At 47.6% G+C, this 15,791-nt stretch overlaps 1 protein-coding gene across 2 annotated transcripts in view; it reads left to right on the forward strand.

The window, feature by feature from the left end:
* The window catches only part of Arid1a (AT rich interactive domain 1A (SWI-like)), a 52,129-nt gene extending 43,536 nt beyond the window's left edge, over positions 1-8,593 (forward strand). Inside the window, exons 13-19 of one of the 2 annotated variants that reach the window (XM_005394868.2) lie at positions 116-291; positions 629-782; positions 865-1,005; positions 1,089-1,188; positions 2,266-3,154; positions 3,526-3,656; positions 5,525-8,593. In XM_005394868.2, the coding sequence (XP_005394925.1) occupies positions 116-291; positions 629-782; positions 865-1,005; positions 1,089-1,188; positions 2,266-3,154; positions 3,526-3,656; positions 5,525-7,252 (3,319 nt within the window). In that variant the 3' untranslated portion in view covers positions 7,253-8,593. The remainder of the gene's footprint in view (positions 1-115; positions 292-628; positions 783-864; positions 1,006-1,088; positions 1,189-2,265; positions 3,155-3,525; positions 3,657-5,524) is intronic. The other variant, XM_005394871.2, reaches the window with a different exon arrangement.
* Positions 8,594-15,791: the final 7,198 nt, after the last annotated feature.

The raw sequence follows: 15,791 nt of genomic DNA on the forward strand, positions 1-15,791 counted from the left end.
CGTTCAGCCCAAGGGTGACCCCAGCTTCTGCCTATCCAACCAGCCTCCTGTGTGTCTTGCTTTTAGCAGATAAATTACTCTGTTTGGAGTTTAATTGCTTTTCCTCACTCTGGAGCAGGAGCAATTCTGTCGGGATCCAGGATACCTTTCCTGATGGGAGTGACCCCACATTCCAAAAGCGGAATTCCATGACTCCAAATCCTGGGTACCAGCCCAGTATGAATACCTCTGACATGATGGGGCGCATGTCCTACGAGCCAAATAAGGATCCTTATGGCAGCATGAGGAAAGGTGACTAGTTGCTGTTAACCTTGTGCTCATGAAGATAGGGCCAGAGAAGTGGGAGGAGCTTGGAGGGCTATCTTCAGCGACTTAGACTTCTTGTCAAGCTGTCATGTCTAGGTGTAACCACCTGACCTAACCACCCTCTTCATCCCTACTTCTTTTTTATCTCCTGCCCTTGCCTTGTCACTCTTTAACAACTCAGCGCCTTTTGTTGGTTGGAGCCCTGTAGATCTCTGTTTTAAACCTGTCAGGAGAACCCTGAGAACAAACCCAAAAAGAGTAGGCAAGGAGTAGATTGCTGAGCCTCCTCACCTGTGCTCACTGCCTACCTTTTTGCACCCAGCTCCAGGGAGTGATCCCTTCATGTCCTCAGGGCAGGGCCCCAATGGCAGCGGGATGGGCGACCCCTATAGTCGTGCTGCTGGCCCTGGACTCGGAAATGTGGCTATGGGACCACGACAGCACTATCCCTATGGAGGTCCTTATGACAGAGTGAGGTAAGCATGTCCCGTGCTCTGCTCTCATCCATAGCACCCTGCAGCTATAGTGGACTCAATTTACTTCTCTAAATCTGTTCAGGACGGAGCCTGGAATAGGACCTGAGGGAAACATAGGCACTGGGGCCCCCCAGCCGAATCTCATGCCTTCCACCCCAGACTCGGGGATGTATTCTCCTAGCCGCTACCCCCCGCAGCAGCAGCAGCAGCAGCAGCAGCAACGGTGAGTAAAGCCTGGTCCCAGTGTCACTGTGGCTCAGGCTTTACCATTCCCCACGCTCATCCTCTGTTTCTCTTCCTATGTAGACATGATTCCTATGGCAATCAGTTCTCCACCCAAGGCACCCCTTCTGGCAATCCCTTCCCCAGCCAGCAGACCACAATGTATCAGCAGCAGCAGCAGCAGGTAAGGAGGGTATCTGGGAATGAACTGACCCACAGGATCCCTGTGAAAAGCAATGAGTGGCCTAATCTAGTCTGTGGCAGTCTTAAGAATCACAGTTTAGGCCGGGTGTGGTGGTGCATGCCTGTAATCCCAGCACTCGGGAGGCTGAGGCAGGAGGATCGTTGCGAGTTCGAGACCAGACTGGGCTACAAAGTGAGCTCAAGGCCATCCTGAATTGCATAGGGAGACCCTGTCTTAAAAAGACAAAAAAAAAACAAAAACAAAAACAAAAAAACAAGAATCACAGTTGAGGAACTGTGTTGTTCTTCTCAGACCTGACTAGCCAGTTCTGCCTGAGGACCCACATCATTAATCTCATTTCTGCAGTGCAGTCCAGTCTCCCTAGTTCTCTGAAAGGGATAAAAAGAGACCATATTTTGATTTTTGTTTTGTTTTGCTTTTTTTTTTCCATTGAGATAGGGTCTCATTATATAGTTCAGGCTGGTCTGGAGCTCACTATATGGCCATATAGCATAGCCCAGGGTGGCCTCGAACTTAGTAATCCTCCTGCCTCAGCCTTCTGATACATTTTCCTACTTGGAGCAAGGGGGAGGATAAAGGTGGGTATGGTGGTCCACACCTTTAATTTCAGCACTCAGAAGCTGAAGCACAAGGATCATAAATTGAAGCCAGCCTGGGCAACTTAGCAAGACCCTGACTCAAATTAAAAACGAGAAATGGGGGCCGGGGATATAGCTCAGCGGCACAAGTGTCTGCCTGGCAAGTGCAAGGTCCTGAGTTGGATTCCTGGTACCAAAAAAAAAAGAAATGGGAACTGGGAATATGGCTCAGTGCGGTGGCCAGGGTTTCAATCCCTAGTACCACGAGTCGGGGGTGGGAAGTCGAAAACAGTACCTTCCCTCCGAAACAACCTCAAAAGATAATTGTAGGCATGCTTTGTTTTCTTGGTGTTCATGTCCTCTTTCGTAGAGGGACAGAAGTACAAGTGTCTGTTGCCTTCTTGGTATTGTGGGGCTGTATAGTGTCCCTGAGTGCACAGCATTGATTTCATTTCCCCTCTCCTTGTCTCTGTTTTAGAATTATAAGCGGCCAATGGATGGCACATACGGCCCTCCTGCCAAGCGGCATGAAGGGGAGATGTACAGTGTGCCATATAGCGCTGGGCAGGGGCAGCCTCCGCAGCAGTTACCCCCAGCCCAGGCTCAGTCTGCCAGCCAACAACAAGCTGCCCAGCCTTCCCCTCAGCAGGACGTGTACAACCAGTATGGCAGTGCCTATCCTGCTACTGCCGCTGCTGCTGCTGAGCGCCGACCAGCAGGTGGTCCCCAGAACCAATTTCCATTCCAGTTTGGCCGAGACCGTGTCTCTGCACCCCCTGGCTCCAATGCCCAGCAGAACATGCCGCCACAGATGATGGGTGGCCCCATACAGGCATCAGCTGAGGTTGCTCAGCAAGGCACCATGTGGCAGGGGCGTAATGACATGACCTATAATTACGCCAACAGGCAGAGCACGGGCTCTGCCCCGCAGGGTCCCGCGTATCATGGTGTGAACCGAACAGATGAAATGCTGCACACGGATCAGAGGGCCAACCATGAAGGCCCATGGCCTTCTCATGGCACACGCCAGCCTCCATACGGTCCCTCTGCCCCTGTACCCCCCATGACGAGGCCCCCTCCATCTAACTACCAGCCCCCACCAAGCATGCAGAATCACATTCCTCAGGTATCCAGCCCCGCTCCCCTGCCCCGGCCAATGGAGAATCGCACCTCTCCTAGCAAGTCTCCATTCCTGCACTCTGGGATGAAAATGCAGAAAGCAGGTCCACCAGTACCTGCCTCGCACATAGCACCTACCCCTGTGCAGCCCCCCATGATTCGGCGGGATATCACCTTCCCACCTGGCTCTGTTGAAGCCACACAGCCTGTGTTGAAGCAGAGAAGGCGGCTCACAATGAAAGACATTGGTAAGGAGACCTCCTTGATTGGGTTTCTTAATCTAGCCCTTTTTTTCACCTTATATCTTGCTCCCTCCATCCTGATGATCTGAAGGAGATTAAATCTGGTCCAGTATTGTCTAAAATAGTGCCGACAAACTTTGGGGAAAGAAGAAATAATAAACTGATAACAGATTTTCCTTTAAGACACTGCCATGCAGTGATGTCCTAGAGAGCTTAGAAGCCGTGAGGGGCAGGTATGTGTTATGTCCCAGATAGGAACTGTGCCTTCTGCTTTCCGATTTGTATTATCTTCAGAGTAGCCGTACTGATGGGGAGGCCTGGGTGTGCCTCCAGCCAGCCTGGGCTTGGTGGATGGACAACACAGAGGTTTATTTCAGGAACCCCGGAGGCATGGCGGGTAATGATGTCCCTCAAGTCTGGGCTCCTGGCAGAGAGCACGTGGGCATTAGACACCATTAACATCCTACTATATGATGACAACAGCATCATGACCTTCAATCTCAGTCAGGTGAGTACAGGTTCCTAGGAAACATTGGGAGCACCTGGGATTATCTTAACTTAGACAGTACTAAGTGACGCAGGGAATGAGGTCATCCTCAACTGTGACAGTCTTTTCTTTCTTAGAAATCTTCCATGCCAGTACTTTGGCTTCTTTTGTCAGTGGGCATGGGCCCAGGATATTGAGAGTAGTAATAACACATAAGTTTTCATGTTGGTGCCTTAGTACAGAATTAACTTTAAAGGGAATTTTATTTAGTTATTTTTGTTGTTGTTGTTGTTGTTTTCCGGTACCAGGAATCAAACTCATGACCTTATGCTTGCCAGGCAGGTGCTGTACTGCTGAGCGAAATCCCCAGCCCAGAGTGAATTTTATTTGGGAGAAATTTTTTGGTATTGGTAACAAATACAGCCAGGTGCAGTGGCACATGCCTGTAATCCTAACTACAGTACTTGAGAGCCAGAGGCAGAAGGATGATGAGTTCAAAGCCTGGAACTAGACCCCCCTACCTATATATGACAGGCTGGCCTCCAACTCAAGATTTTCCTGTCTCTGGCTGCCAAGTACTGTAATTAGAGTTACAGACAATTTAGTGAGACTCTGTCTCAAAAAAAAGTAAGCTAAATGTGGTTCCTATGTGTAATCTCAGCATTTGAGAGATTAAGGCAAAAGGATCTAAAGTTGGAGGTCAGACTGGTGGAGGGATGGATTAGGGGTAGGGATGTAGTTTAGTGGTAGAGCACTTGCTTAGTCTGCATGAAGCCCTTGGTTCAGTTCCCACTACTGCCAAAAAGAAAGGAAGAAAGTACAGTTCTATTGATATTAGGACACCATATTTTCTAGACTACCAAGAAGCCATTATCCTTCTGTCAGCATTTCAATGGTTAGGTTCAGTTTTGACCTTACGGGGAAATTTGATGGTTCTTCAGTTTGTGACCAGAATCATGGAGAGAATTAAGATCGTGAACTGAGGTAGTGCTGTAATTCTTTTTTTTTTTTTTTTTTTTTTTTTTTTTTTTTTTTCCTCCTCCCCTTCCCTCCCCACCCCGCCCCTCCCCTTTTCTTTTCTTTTCTTTTCTTTTCTTTTCTTTTCTTTTCTTTTCTTTTCTTTTCTTTTCTTCTTTGCAGTATTGTTCAGCCAAAAGTTACTCTGGAGATCAGTACAGTATTTTTTTCTAGAAATATATAGCCTATAGAAGAGCCAAGCTGGTTTGGGTCTTCTCATCCTTCTGCTTGGATCATTGTATAGAGAGCCAAAGCTCTGTCCCACTCATGCTGAAAGATTCCTGGAAGTCCAGCCTCCTGGAATGTTGGGGAGCTTGGAAAAGAGAGCAGATGAAAATCTGTCCACACTACATTCCATTCCCTGGGCTCATGTTGGAAGGGGGCATGCCACCAGGCTTAGACTAGGCTTCATGGGATAGTGTGTCTTAGAGGGATAGTGGCATTGACCAGCAGGTGGGAAACGGGCCTGGTGCAGAAAAGCAGAAGATGGATGGAGAAAGCGAAGGCTGAGAGGTGGGCAGCGCTTGTGGATGAGGTATTAATCTCACTTTTCCTGCTATGGGCAGGCTTATGGGGTGGTGGTTCTGGCAAAGGAAGAACTTTGCATAGGCGTGGGAGAGACGAGGATGAGCAGTCTGCTCTGCAGAAGCTTTGGGAAATGAGTGGCTGCCCTACCACACTGATACTGAGTGTCTGGCTAGAAGAAAAGGGAAGGTTGGGTAGACTTGGGTAGCTCAGTCATGGAGCCGTTGCCTAGCCTTCGCAAGGCCCTGCACTTGGAGGGGAGATGAATAGACTTGAAGGTCTCTCAAATCAAGGATTCTCTTTGCAACTTTTCTCCCTTAATTTACTTTCTTTGCTTTCTGTTTCAGCTCCCAGGGTTGCTAGAGCTCCTTGTGGAATACTTCCGACGATGCCTGATTGAGATCTTTGGCATTTTAAAGGAATATGAGGTGGGTGACCCAGGACAGAGAACGCTTCTGGACCCTGGGAGATTCAGCAAGGTGTCTAGTCCAACCCCAACAGAGGGTGAGGAAGAAGAACTTCTGAGTCCTAAACTAAAGGAGGAAGAAGAGGAAGAAACAGTTGAAAACGATGAGGAGATGGCCTTTTTGGGTAAGGACAGACCAGCATCGGAGAATAGTGAGGAGAAGCTCATCAGTAAGTTTGACAAGCTTCCAGTAAAGATTGTACAGAAGAACGATCCATTTGTGGTGGACTGTTCAGATAAGCTTGGGCGCGTGCAGGAGTTTGACAGTGGCCTGCTGCACTGGCGGATTGGTGGGGGGGACACCACTGAGCATATCCAGACCCACTTTGAAAGCAAGACAGAGCTGCTGCCTTCCCGGTCTCATGTGCCCTGCTCAGCAGCCCCCCGGAAACATGTTGTAACAGTAGAGGGTACACCAGGGACGACAGAACAGGAGGGACCCCCACCTGATGGCCTTCCAGAAAAACGGATCACGGCCACTATGGACGACATGTTGTCTACTCGGTCTAGCACATTGACTGAGGAGGGAGCTAAGAGTGCAGAGGCCACTAAGGAAAGCAGCAAGTTTCCATTTGGCATTAGCCCAGCGCAGAGCCATCGGAACATCAAGATCCTAGAGGATGAACCCCACAGTAAGGATGAGACCCCGTTGTGTACCCTTCTGGACTGGCAGGATTCACTTGCCAAGCGCTGCATCTGTGTCTCCAATACCATCCGAAGCCTGTCATTCGTGCCAGGCAACGACTTTGAGATGTCTAAACACCCGGGGCTGCTGCTTATCCTGGGCAAGCTGATCCTGCTGCACCACAAGCATCCAGAACGGAAGCAGGCGCCACTAACTTACGAAAAGGAGGAGGAGCAGGACCAAGGGGTGAGCTGTAACAAAGTGGAGTGGTGGTGGGACTGCTTGGAGATGCTCCGGGAAAACACCTTGGTCACACTCGCCAACATCTCAGGGCAGTTAGACCTTTCCCCATACCCTGAGAGCATTTGCCTACCTGTTCTGGATGGACTCCTACACTGGGCAGTTTGCCCTTCAGCTGAAGCCCAGGACCCTTTCTCCACCCTGGGCCCCAATGCCGTCCTCTCCCCTCAGAGACTGGTCTTGGAAACCCTCAGCAAACTCAGTATCCAGGACAACAATGTGGACCTGATCCTGGCCACACCCCCCTTCAGCCGCCTGGAGAAGTTGTATAGCACCATGGTGCGCTTCCTCAGTGACCGAAAGAACCCAGTATGCCGGGAAATGGCAGTGGTACTGCTGGCCAACCTGGCACAGGGGGACAGCCTGGCAGCCCGTGCCATCGCAGTGCAGAAGGGCAGCATTGGCAACCTCCTGGGCTTCCTCGAGGACAGCCTTGCTGCCACACAGTTTCAGCAGAGTCAGGCCAGCCTCCTCCACATGCAGAACCCACCCTTTGAGCCAACTAGTGTGGACATGATGCGGCGGGCGGCCCGTGCGCTGCTTGCCCTGGCCAAGGTGGATGAGAACCACTCAGAGTTCACTCTGTACGAGTCACGGCTGTTGGACATCTCGGTGTCACCGTTGATGAACTCATTGGTTTCACAAGTCATTTGTGATGTACTGTTTTTAATTGGCCAGTCATGACAGCCGTGGGACATCTCCCCCCTGTGTGTGTGTGCGTGTGTGGAGAACTTAGAAACTGACTGTTGCCCTTTATTTATGCAAAACCACCTCAGAATCCAGTTTACCCTGTGCTGTCCAGCTTCTCCCTTGGGGAAAAAAGTCTCTCCTGTTTCTCTTTCCTCCTCCTCCTCCCTCTCCCCCTCACACCTTTCTGTTCCTGTCCTCACCTTACTTCCCTCAGGACCCCACTGTATTTGAAAAGACAAAGCTCTGCCTAAATAGAAGACTTTTTTATTTTAACCAAAGTTACTGTTGTTTACAGTGAGTTTGGGGAAAAAATAAAATAAAAATGGCTTTCCCGATCCTTGCATCAACGGGATGCCACATTTCATAACTGTTTTTAATGGTAAAAAAAAAAAAAGGAAAAAAAAATACAAAAAAAACCCTGAAGGACATAAAGGTGACTGCTGAACTGTGTGTGGTTTATTGTTGTACATTCACAATCTTGCAGGAGCCAAGAAGTTCGCAGTTGTGAGCAGACCCTGTTCACTGGAGAGGCCTGTGCAGTAGAGTGTAGACCCTTTCATGTACTGTACTGTACACCTGATACTGTAAACATACTGTAATAATAATGTCTCACCTGGAAACGAGAGAAGACGCTGGGTCAGCAGCAAGCTGTAGTTTTTAAAATGTTTTTAGTTAAACGTTGAGGAGAAAAAAAAAAAAAGGCTTTTCCCCCAAAGTATCATGTGTGAACCTACAACACCCTGACCTCTTTCTCTCCTCCTTGATTGTATGAATAACCCTGAGATCACCTCTTAGAACTGGTTTTAACCTTTAGCTGCAGCGGCTCCGCTGCCACGTGTGTATATATATGACGTTGTACATTGCACATACCCTTGGATCCCCACAGTTCGGTCCCCCTCCCGGCTACCCCTTTATAGTATGACGAGTTAACAAGTTGGTGACCTGCACAAAGCGAGACACAGCTATTTAATCTCTTGCCAGACATCGCCCCTCTTGGCGTGATGCTGTACAGGTCTCTGTAAAAAGTCCCTGCTGTCTCAGCAGCCAATCAACTTATAGTTTATTTTTTTTCTGGGTTTTTGTTTTGTTTTATTTTCTTTCTAATCGAGGTGTGAAAAAGTTTTAGGTTCAGTTGAAGTTCCTGATGAAGAAACACAATTAAAATTTTTTCAGTGATAAAATCTGCATATTTGTATTTCAACAATGTAGCTAAAACTTGATGTAAATTCCTCCTTTTTTTCCTTTTTTGGCTTAATGAATATCATTTATTCAGTATGAAATCTTTATACTATATGTTCCACGTGTTAAGAATAAATGTACATTAAATCTTGGTAAGACTTGTGAGACTTCTGTTGTTTTCACACTGCTACAAAGACTGACCTTTGGTGTAGGGCGTGGGAACTACCTGTCCTGTTCTCACAGACACCCCTAATGTGCTCTCTCCATTATGTGGCGGCATCCTGGACCCTGCCATGTCTTTTCCACACTCCACTTTAAACCTCCACGGCCTAAGTCAAAGTTTAAGAAAACTGATGAGGCAGGAGGCTGCAAGTTCAGGATGAGCCTGGGCAATTTAGTGAGATCCTGCTTCAGAATAACAAGAAAGGGCTGAAGATGTAAGTCAGTGCACAGACCTGTGTTCCATCCCCAATACTGAAAAAAAGATGAAAACCTGAGATGACTGAGTCTGCAAAAGGAAATTTCTAGCATGAAAAGCATGCTATCTCCTTGAAAAACAGGGGCTTTAACAAAAAAATTGATTGTAGTCTAGGAAGGGAAAAAGTGGAAATAGCAAAGAGAGGATCTCTTTTTCTTAGTTTTTTGTTGTTAATTTTGTTTCCTTGTCTGGGTCTCCAGTTCTGCCTTGAACTCTTTAAATGCTCCAGGCTGGATTCAAATATGACAGTCCTCCCGGGCCAGAGATACAGCTCAGTGGCACAAGAGCTTTCCTGGCAAGCATGAGGTCCTGAGTTTGATTACTGGTACAAAAAAAAAAAAAAAAATGTGACAGTCCTCCTGCCTCAGCCTCCCAACTAGCTGGAATGACTAGGGTTACAGTCATGTACCACCAACCATCCCCAACTTTGCTTAGAAACTTCTAACACTAAGACAGTTAACCTGAGGCAAACTCCATCTTAAACACATCTACAAACTCTCTCTTTCCTCTGACTCCAGACTAGAGCCTGCTCTGACATCTCTACTGGAAATTTGATTGGAATATGTAAAGGCTAAAATGCCCATTTTCCTCCCAAGAAGCCTGCTTCTACAGTTTTCTCAGTGGCAAGTTGGACTTCTATCGTTTTGGAAAAAAAAATAATCAGTGATGCCTTTGATTTCCACATCCGATCTGTTATACCTCAGAAAATAATCCTCAGCTGAGCATGGCAGCTGGCACATGCCTCTGTTCCCAGCAATTGGGAGGCTGAGGCAGGAGGATCGCCATGATTTCAAGGCCAGCCTGAACTGCATAGTGAGACCCTGACTCAAAGAATCCTCAATCCAACCACTATTATAATTCAAGGCACTATCATATCTTTCCTGCATATTTTTTAGGATAGAGTCTTCACTATATAGTTTTGGCTGGCCTTGACCTCACTGTATCCTAGGATGGCCCCAAACTCTCAGCAATCCTTCTGCCTCAGCCTCCTGAGTGCTGGGGTTACAGGTGTGCTTACCATGCCCGGCTCCTTCCTATATTCTACAATATTCTCCACTGGTCTTCCCTTCTACCTTCCCAGTTGAATCTTTTCTCAATACAGCAACCAGAATGACCCCTTGAAAGTCAGAGCAAACTCCAGTTCTTCTCTAAGTAAAAGTCCAAATGCTTACAACTTGAATATCAGTTTCCCATTTATCTGTCTGCTACTTTTCCAACACCATTATCTCTTGTCCCCATTGCTCACTCCACTACACAGGGCTGGTTCCACTTTGGGAAACTTTATAGTTCTTGTGCCCAGTGCATGGTACTCTCTTTAACCAGGTAGCAGTATGGCTGGAACCCTTCATCTCCATCAAGTCTTTTTTCAGATATTATAAGTGCTGTGTGTGTAGCTCAGTGAGCATGGTTTGGTTTTTGTGTAGCTCAGTGAGCATGGTTTGGTTTTTTTTTGTTTTGTCTTTTTGAGATGGTCTCACTATGCAGTTCATGCTGGCCTCAAACTCACTTTGTAGCCCAGGCTGGCCTTGAACTTGAAGCAATCCTGCCTCAGCCTCCCAAGTGCTGGGATTACAGGCATGTGCCACCATCTGGCCCAACAGCATGTAATTAGCATGCACAAGGCCTTGGGTAAAGTCGCCAGCACTCCCCTGCCCCACAAGAAAAATAAATAGCAATTTCTTCTTTCCTTCCTTGTTTCACTTCTCTGCCTTTTCTTACACCGCTTGTTACCATCTGGTCTACTGTACATTGTACTTAGCTGCACTCTCCTGGAACATAAAACCTGTGAAGGCAGAGAGGTTTAGATGCCTGCTGTATCCCTGCCCTAACACAGTTGACACATGGTGCCTATTTAAGAAGCAGTTGAAAAAAAACAAAAGTAGTTGAGTGATATTGTAGGCGTTGGCTGGGTGCATTTGCTTTTTATGAGGTTAATGTCACAAGATACAGCTTCTCCATTCATCCCCTTAGGGAATCAAAAGAGAAAGTTCCAAGTTCAGGTTTGAGGAGAAATGAGGCAGTAGCAGAAAATGATTGGAACACTTTGAAGTGAGACTTGAGATGGTTTTCCTCTGAGTACCCGCTTGAATGTCGGACACAGTACCTCTCAATCGGCAGCAGCCTCGCGGCTGTGAGGTTGGTGTTCTGGCTCCCGTGTTACAGCTGGAAGAAAAGGCTGGGGAAAGTGAGGTCTTCAGTAGGAAGTTCACATGCTAGGCGAGGCCCACCTGACTCAGGCCCATGCTCTTCCCTGTATTACTGTATACACACAGTAATACTTCCTCTCTAGATCGGGGACAACTAGGACTAACAATCTGGTTGTGCGCAGCAAGCAAGATTCGTTTTTATTGGATCTGTCATGAGGTAAAATTGTCCCAAGAATTTCAATCAAGTGTGCATCCAACTAAGTGTGGGTGTTCATATTTGGGTCAGGGACCAGAATGAATAATCTTTCTCTATTCAGAGAACAACCTTTTTGTCAACCCAGATCCCTTCCTAGGACTTGTCTGGAAAAAAAGACTAAAACGGGAGATTTTTCACATCTATGTTTTGGTAAGCAATATTGCTAATGGCTATTTTTTTTGCTCTTGGCCTCTTGAGCTCCATTTTCTAATCTAGAGAGTGCATTTCTGGGCTGTAGAAGGAGCATTACCTAGGAGTTCAGTTTCCTGGGTTCCTTTCATCTGGTCCCATGCAATGCAGTGGGGGCCTGGCCTGGTCTCCAGTTTCTGACTAGAGCTACTACAGCCAACAGAACTGCTGATCACTGAGCTGTGAATAATTTGCTTTTGAGAAGTAAATAGAACCTTACCAGTAGAGAACTTAGGGGTGTGGCCAGTCGTTCTTTTCCCAGGCTCCTCCCTTCCCACCCCCCAAGTGACCTTAACCTTCTTCGTAGCTGGACAGCAGCCAAGTCCAGCCTAAACAATACTCTCAACCTCATTGGCTCGTTTGCGTTGCAACCGCTGCCACCCCTAAATGGCTAAGGCCTTCCCACCAGGCTTCCCAGTGCGATCAAGGTTTTCTACTAAAAAGCAAACACTGAAGGAACGCTGAAAAGTGTTCATGAGCTTTGAAGCATCAGTGTTGGCTCCAACAGTCAGAGGACTGGCAAGGCCTTTGACCTGGGGTGGATGGACATACTCAAGTGATCCAGCAGAGGTCAAAAATGTACAAGACTGACTGGTGTGACCCTAGGTGTCAGGATGAATGTGTCATCCAGACACAATGTGGAAGCTGCCAGTGAATGTCCTCTTCCCTATAATAGAAGTAGCATGAAGTTCTGGTGAGGCAGCACTGCCTGTCATCAAGTGCACTGGCCCTGCCTGCTAACACTTGATGGTGACGGAATTTGGACCAGCATGGTCACTTTTGCCCCACAGTGGAAGCCAGCATCCCATAGCAGAGTAAACAACTCCAGTCCGTGGACAGGGGTGGCAGGAAGCTTAGTGTCAGGAAACTGAGCCACTGAGAGTCAATATATACACTAGGCTGTTGCTCTATCCACCCTGGGGCCAAGGCCACCTCCAAATGTGGAGTCAGGAGCAAGGCAAGGCAGCTAGAGAGACAAATGAGTTAAGATTGCTCTACAGAGGGGAGTGTTGCAGAACCTCCGAACTCCTTCCTCTGCTCCAGCAGAAACATTGCTCGCTTTCTTGGTCAGGGAGTTGTAACAGCCGGTCTTTATTGAGCACTTTTTCTTTTTTTTTTTGGTCTTTTTGAGACAGGGTCTTGCTATGCAGTTCAGGCTGGCCTTGAGCTCACTTTGTACCCCAGACTGGTCTCAAACTCACAACGATCCTCCTGACTCAGCCTCCCGAGTGCTGGGATTACAGGCATGTGCCACCATGCCTAGCTGCACTTTTTTTTTGAGACAGCTCACTGTGTAGCCTAGGCTGGCCTTGAACTCATGGTGATCCTCCTGCCTCAATGCTGACATTACAGGCGTGAGCCACCATCCCTGGCCTTATTGAGCACTTTTTGACAAACGCTATAAATCCTGCGAGGTAGATATCTCCACGAGGGCAAGGACTGTGTATGTCTTGCTCAGTGGTATATCCTCACCCCTTGTCACATGGTAGATACCTATAGTGTTGAATAAATCAAGTAGGTTAAATAGGAATTTGCTGGAACAAAGAGTAAACAGGAGGAAGAAATGGAAGAAGTAGGTAAAACTTGGCATCCCCCATATAGGATTCTTTTTTTTTTTTCAGCTTTTTTCCGGTACTGGGAATCGAACTCATGACCTCGCGCTTGCCAGGCAGGTGCTGTGCTGCTGAGCTAAATCCCCTGCCCCTCATATAGGATTCTTAACATAGCATTCTTAGTAGACATTTTAGCTCTGTGGGACAAAAGGAAGAGAAGGAAAGGAGTAAACCTGGGAAAAATTAAAAATGTGGAGTGATAGAACCAGCACAGGAGACCTGGGTGTGGTACCCATCACTATAATCCCAGCACTCAGGAGGCTGAGCGTGGGCTATATAGTGAGTGTAAGGCCGGCCTGAAGTAGATAGTGAGATCCTCTCAAATTCAAAACAAAACAAGAAACAAAAAACAATGGGCTGGGGATTTAGCTCAGTGGCACAGCGCCTGCCTGGCAAGCGTAGGTCATGAGTTCGATTCCTGATACCGGAAAAAAAAAACAAAAACAAAAAAAAAAAAAAAGAAAGAAAGAAACAGAAAACAAACCCATCTCAGGAGGATAGAGACCTGAATTCAAGTCCCATCTCTGACTGTATGAGTTTTTGGTCCAGTCATTTCTGTTTTGTACGCTTTAGTTCTCTCATCCACAAAAAATGGGTACCACGAGAAATTGATTTACTCATTAGCTCTGTACTGAGGAGACACAAACTTCAAGGTACTACCCTAAGTACTGGGGATATACTGCGGAGCAAGAGTCCTGCTTTTCCATCATATTCAGAAGCTTACATTCCAGAAAGAGAATGTAAGCTTCTTAAGGGGGAAAGAGATAATGAACAAGTCACATTTACAGACAGGATAAGCAAATGGTGTTCAGTGCTGTGAAGAAAACAGAATTGATGGAATAGTACATGGAGGTATTTGTGGCTGGGCAGTCAGAGAAGCCCCCTCTGAGCAGGTGACATGTCCACCGAGACCCAAATATAATGGGCTGACCTGGTGGTAGAATGTTTCAAGCAGGGGAAATAGCAAGAGCAGAGCCAGGCAAGTTCAGGGAACAGAAATGATGTAACCCTCTTGAATTCTAGAAAGTGGTGCTTTCATTGCTTTGTTTGGGGATTTGTATTATGAAACTATTTCTTGGTGGTGTGGGATATCTGGTTCTTAATGGAAGTGGCTGGGAGGTGTAGAGTCTGGAGCCCTGGGATATGGCTGTCTCGCTTACTTACCACAGATCTGATCGCTCAGCTGGCTCCTTGTGCTGATGCAGCCTCCATTTTAGCTGCAGACTCTAAAAGCAGACTGAGGAGAGCTGCCCCCTCACCTCTCACTCATAACCTTACAGCACCAGATCCCTTCCAATCCCACTGAGGCCCCTTGGAACCTGAAGAGCCACGGAGCTAGGGCTTTGAGAACACAAAATTCAGCCTCCTTGTTTTCCTGTCAGAGCAGGAGCCAGAAAATGAAACAGGAAACAGAGCGGAAGAGGCGGGGGTTGGGTAGCAAAGAAGGAAAGAGAGAGTGCAGGAAAGTGGAGCTGAAGATCTGGACAAAGTCCTACCTCTAAAAGGGGGACAGTTGAGCTCTTAGAAAACATTCTGACTCGTCACAAAAGACCCCTCCCTTTTCACAAACAGATTTGTGAGGGAATCTGGTGTGGACAGAACCCTGAGAATATTATGGCTTTTTTCCTTTGTGAATTCCCAGTGCAAGGACAGTCCATTTCTCAATTTTATCTTTGCAAATAGAGCGCTGCCTGGAGCTTTATAAGATTCTAGAGATTCAAGTCACTACCTTGGGTCCCAGTCACAAGAGTGTCGTGAGACTGCCATTTTACTCATAGGCCTCTGGCGCTGAAACAAATGCATGCCATTGAAAAACCTGGGAGGAGAGGCCTGCTAAGTTTCATCCCCCCCCCGCTCCCCCCGCTTCTCCAACAACTAACTAAAACGCGCCTTGTACGTTATCCACTTTGCACACAACAAACATCTCGGGGCAGTTTAGGTCTCGGGACTTGAAATGCGTTATAGACAGCCCAGAGATACAGTCCTCCCCGCTCCCAAAGTGGGCCAGTTTTCTTTGCCTGGAGAGATAGCAGCCATCTCTTTGTTCCCACCCACGTTAGTGGCTGTTAGAGAAGATAAACCCCTCCCTCGGGCTGGGGCTGCGGCCAAAGGGTAACCCAGACCCTAGCTTCGTTTAGGAAGGCAGATAACTGAAACCACAGAAGGCTTTGGAATCCAGAGAAGCGCGAAATCCACCAACGGAGAAGGATTTATTATCTGTTTCCTTTAAGGAGAGTGCAAAGTTGTTCTAACAGTTTCCGTTACAGGGGCACCAGCGGGCCGCTCCTCCCTAACCGACGGTTTGGTCGAGTTCGCTTCCTTTTATTGGGTCCTGTTTCCTACGAGAGACACTGCTGGAGGGGAGAAAGGAGCCCTAGCGGTGTCTGAGGTTTTCTTTCCCATCCTCAGGAGCCACCTGAGTGGGTCTGAGGACTGAAGCAAGATAAGGTTCCCGGTAGCCAGGAGGGGAAAGTCAAGGGGATCCCCCACTTTCTTCACACCCAGGATGTAAGGTGCCACTGGTGGCCGCAGAAACCCCAAAAAGGCTTTTGACTCTTCACAAAAAACCTATTGTGTCAGGCCGTGTGCTGAGCTGTTGTTGCCTGACAGTGGGGAACGCGCGGCTCTGGCTTCTGTGAAGAGGCAGCGGGGCAGCCCTCGACTACAAGAG

This window comes from Chinchilla lanigera, unplaced genomic scaffold, assembly GCF_000276665.1.
Source record: "Chinchilla lanigera isolate Chin_1 unplaced genomic scaffold, ChiLan1.0 scaffold00051, whole genome shotgun sequence".
In the NCBI taxonomy this organism is placed as follows: Eukaryota; Metazoa; Chordata; class Mammalia; order Rodentia; family Chinchillidae; genus Chinchilla; species Chinchilla lanigera.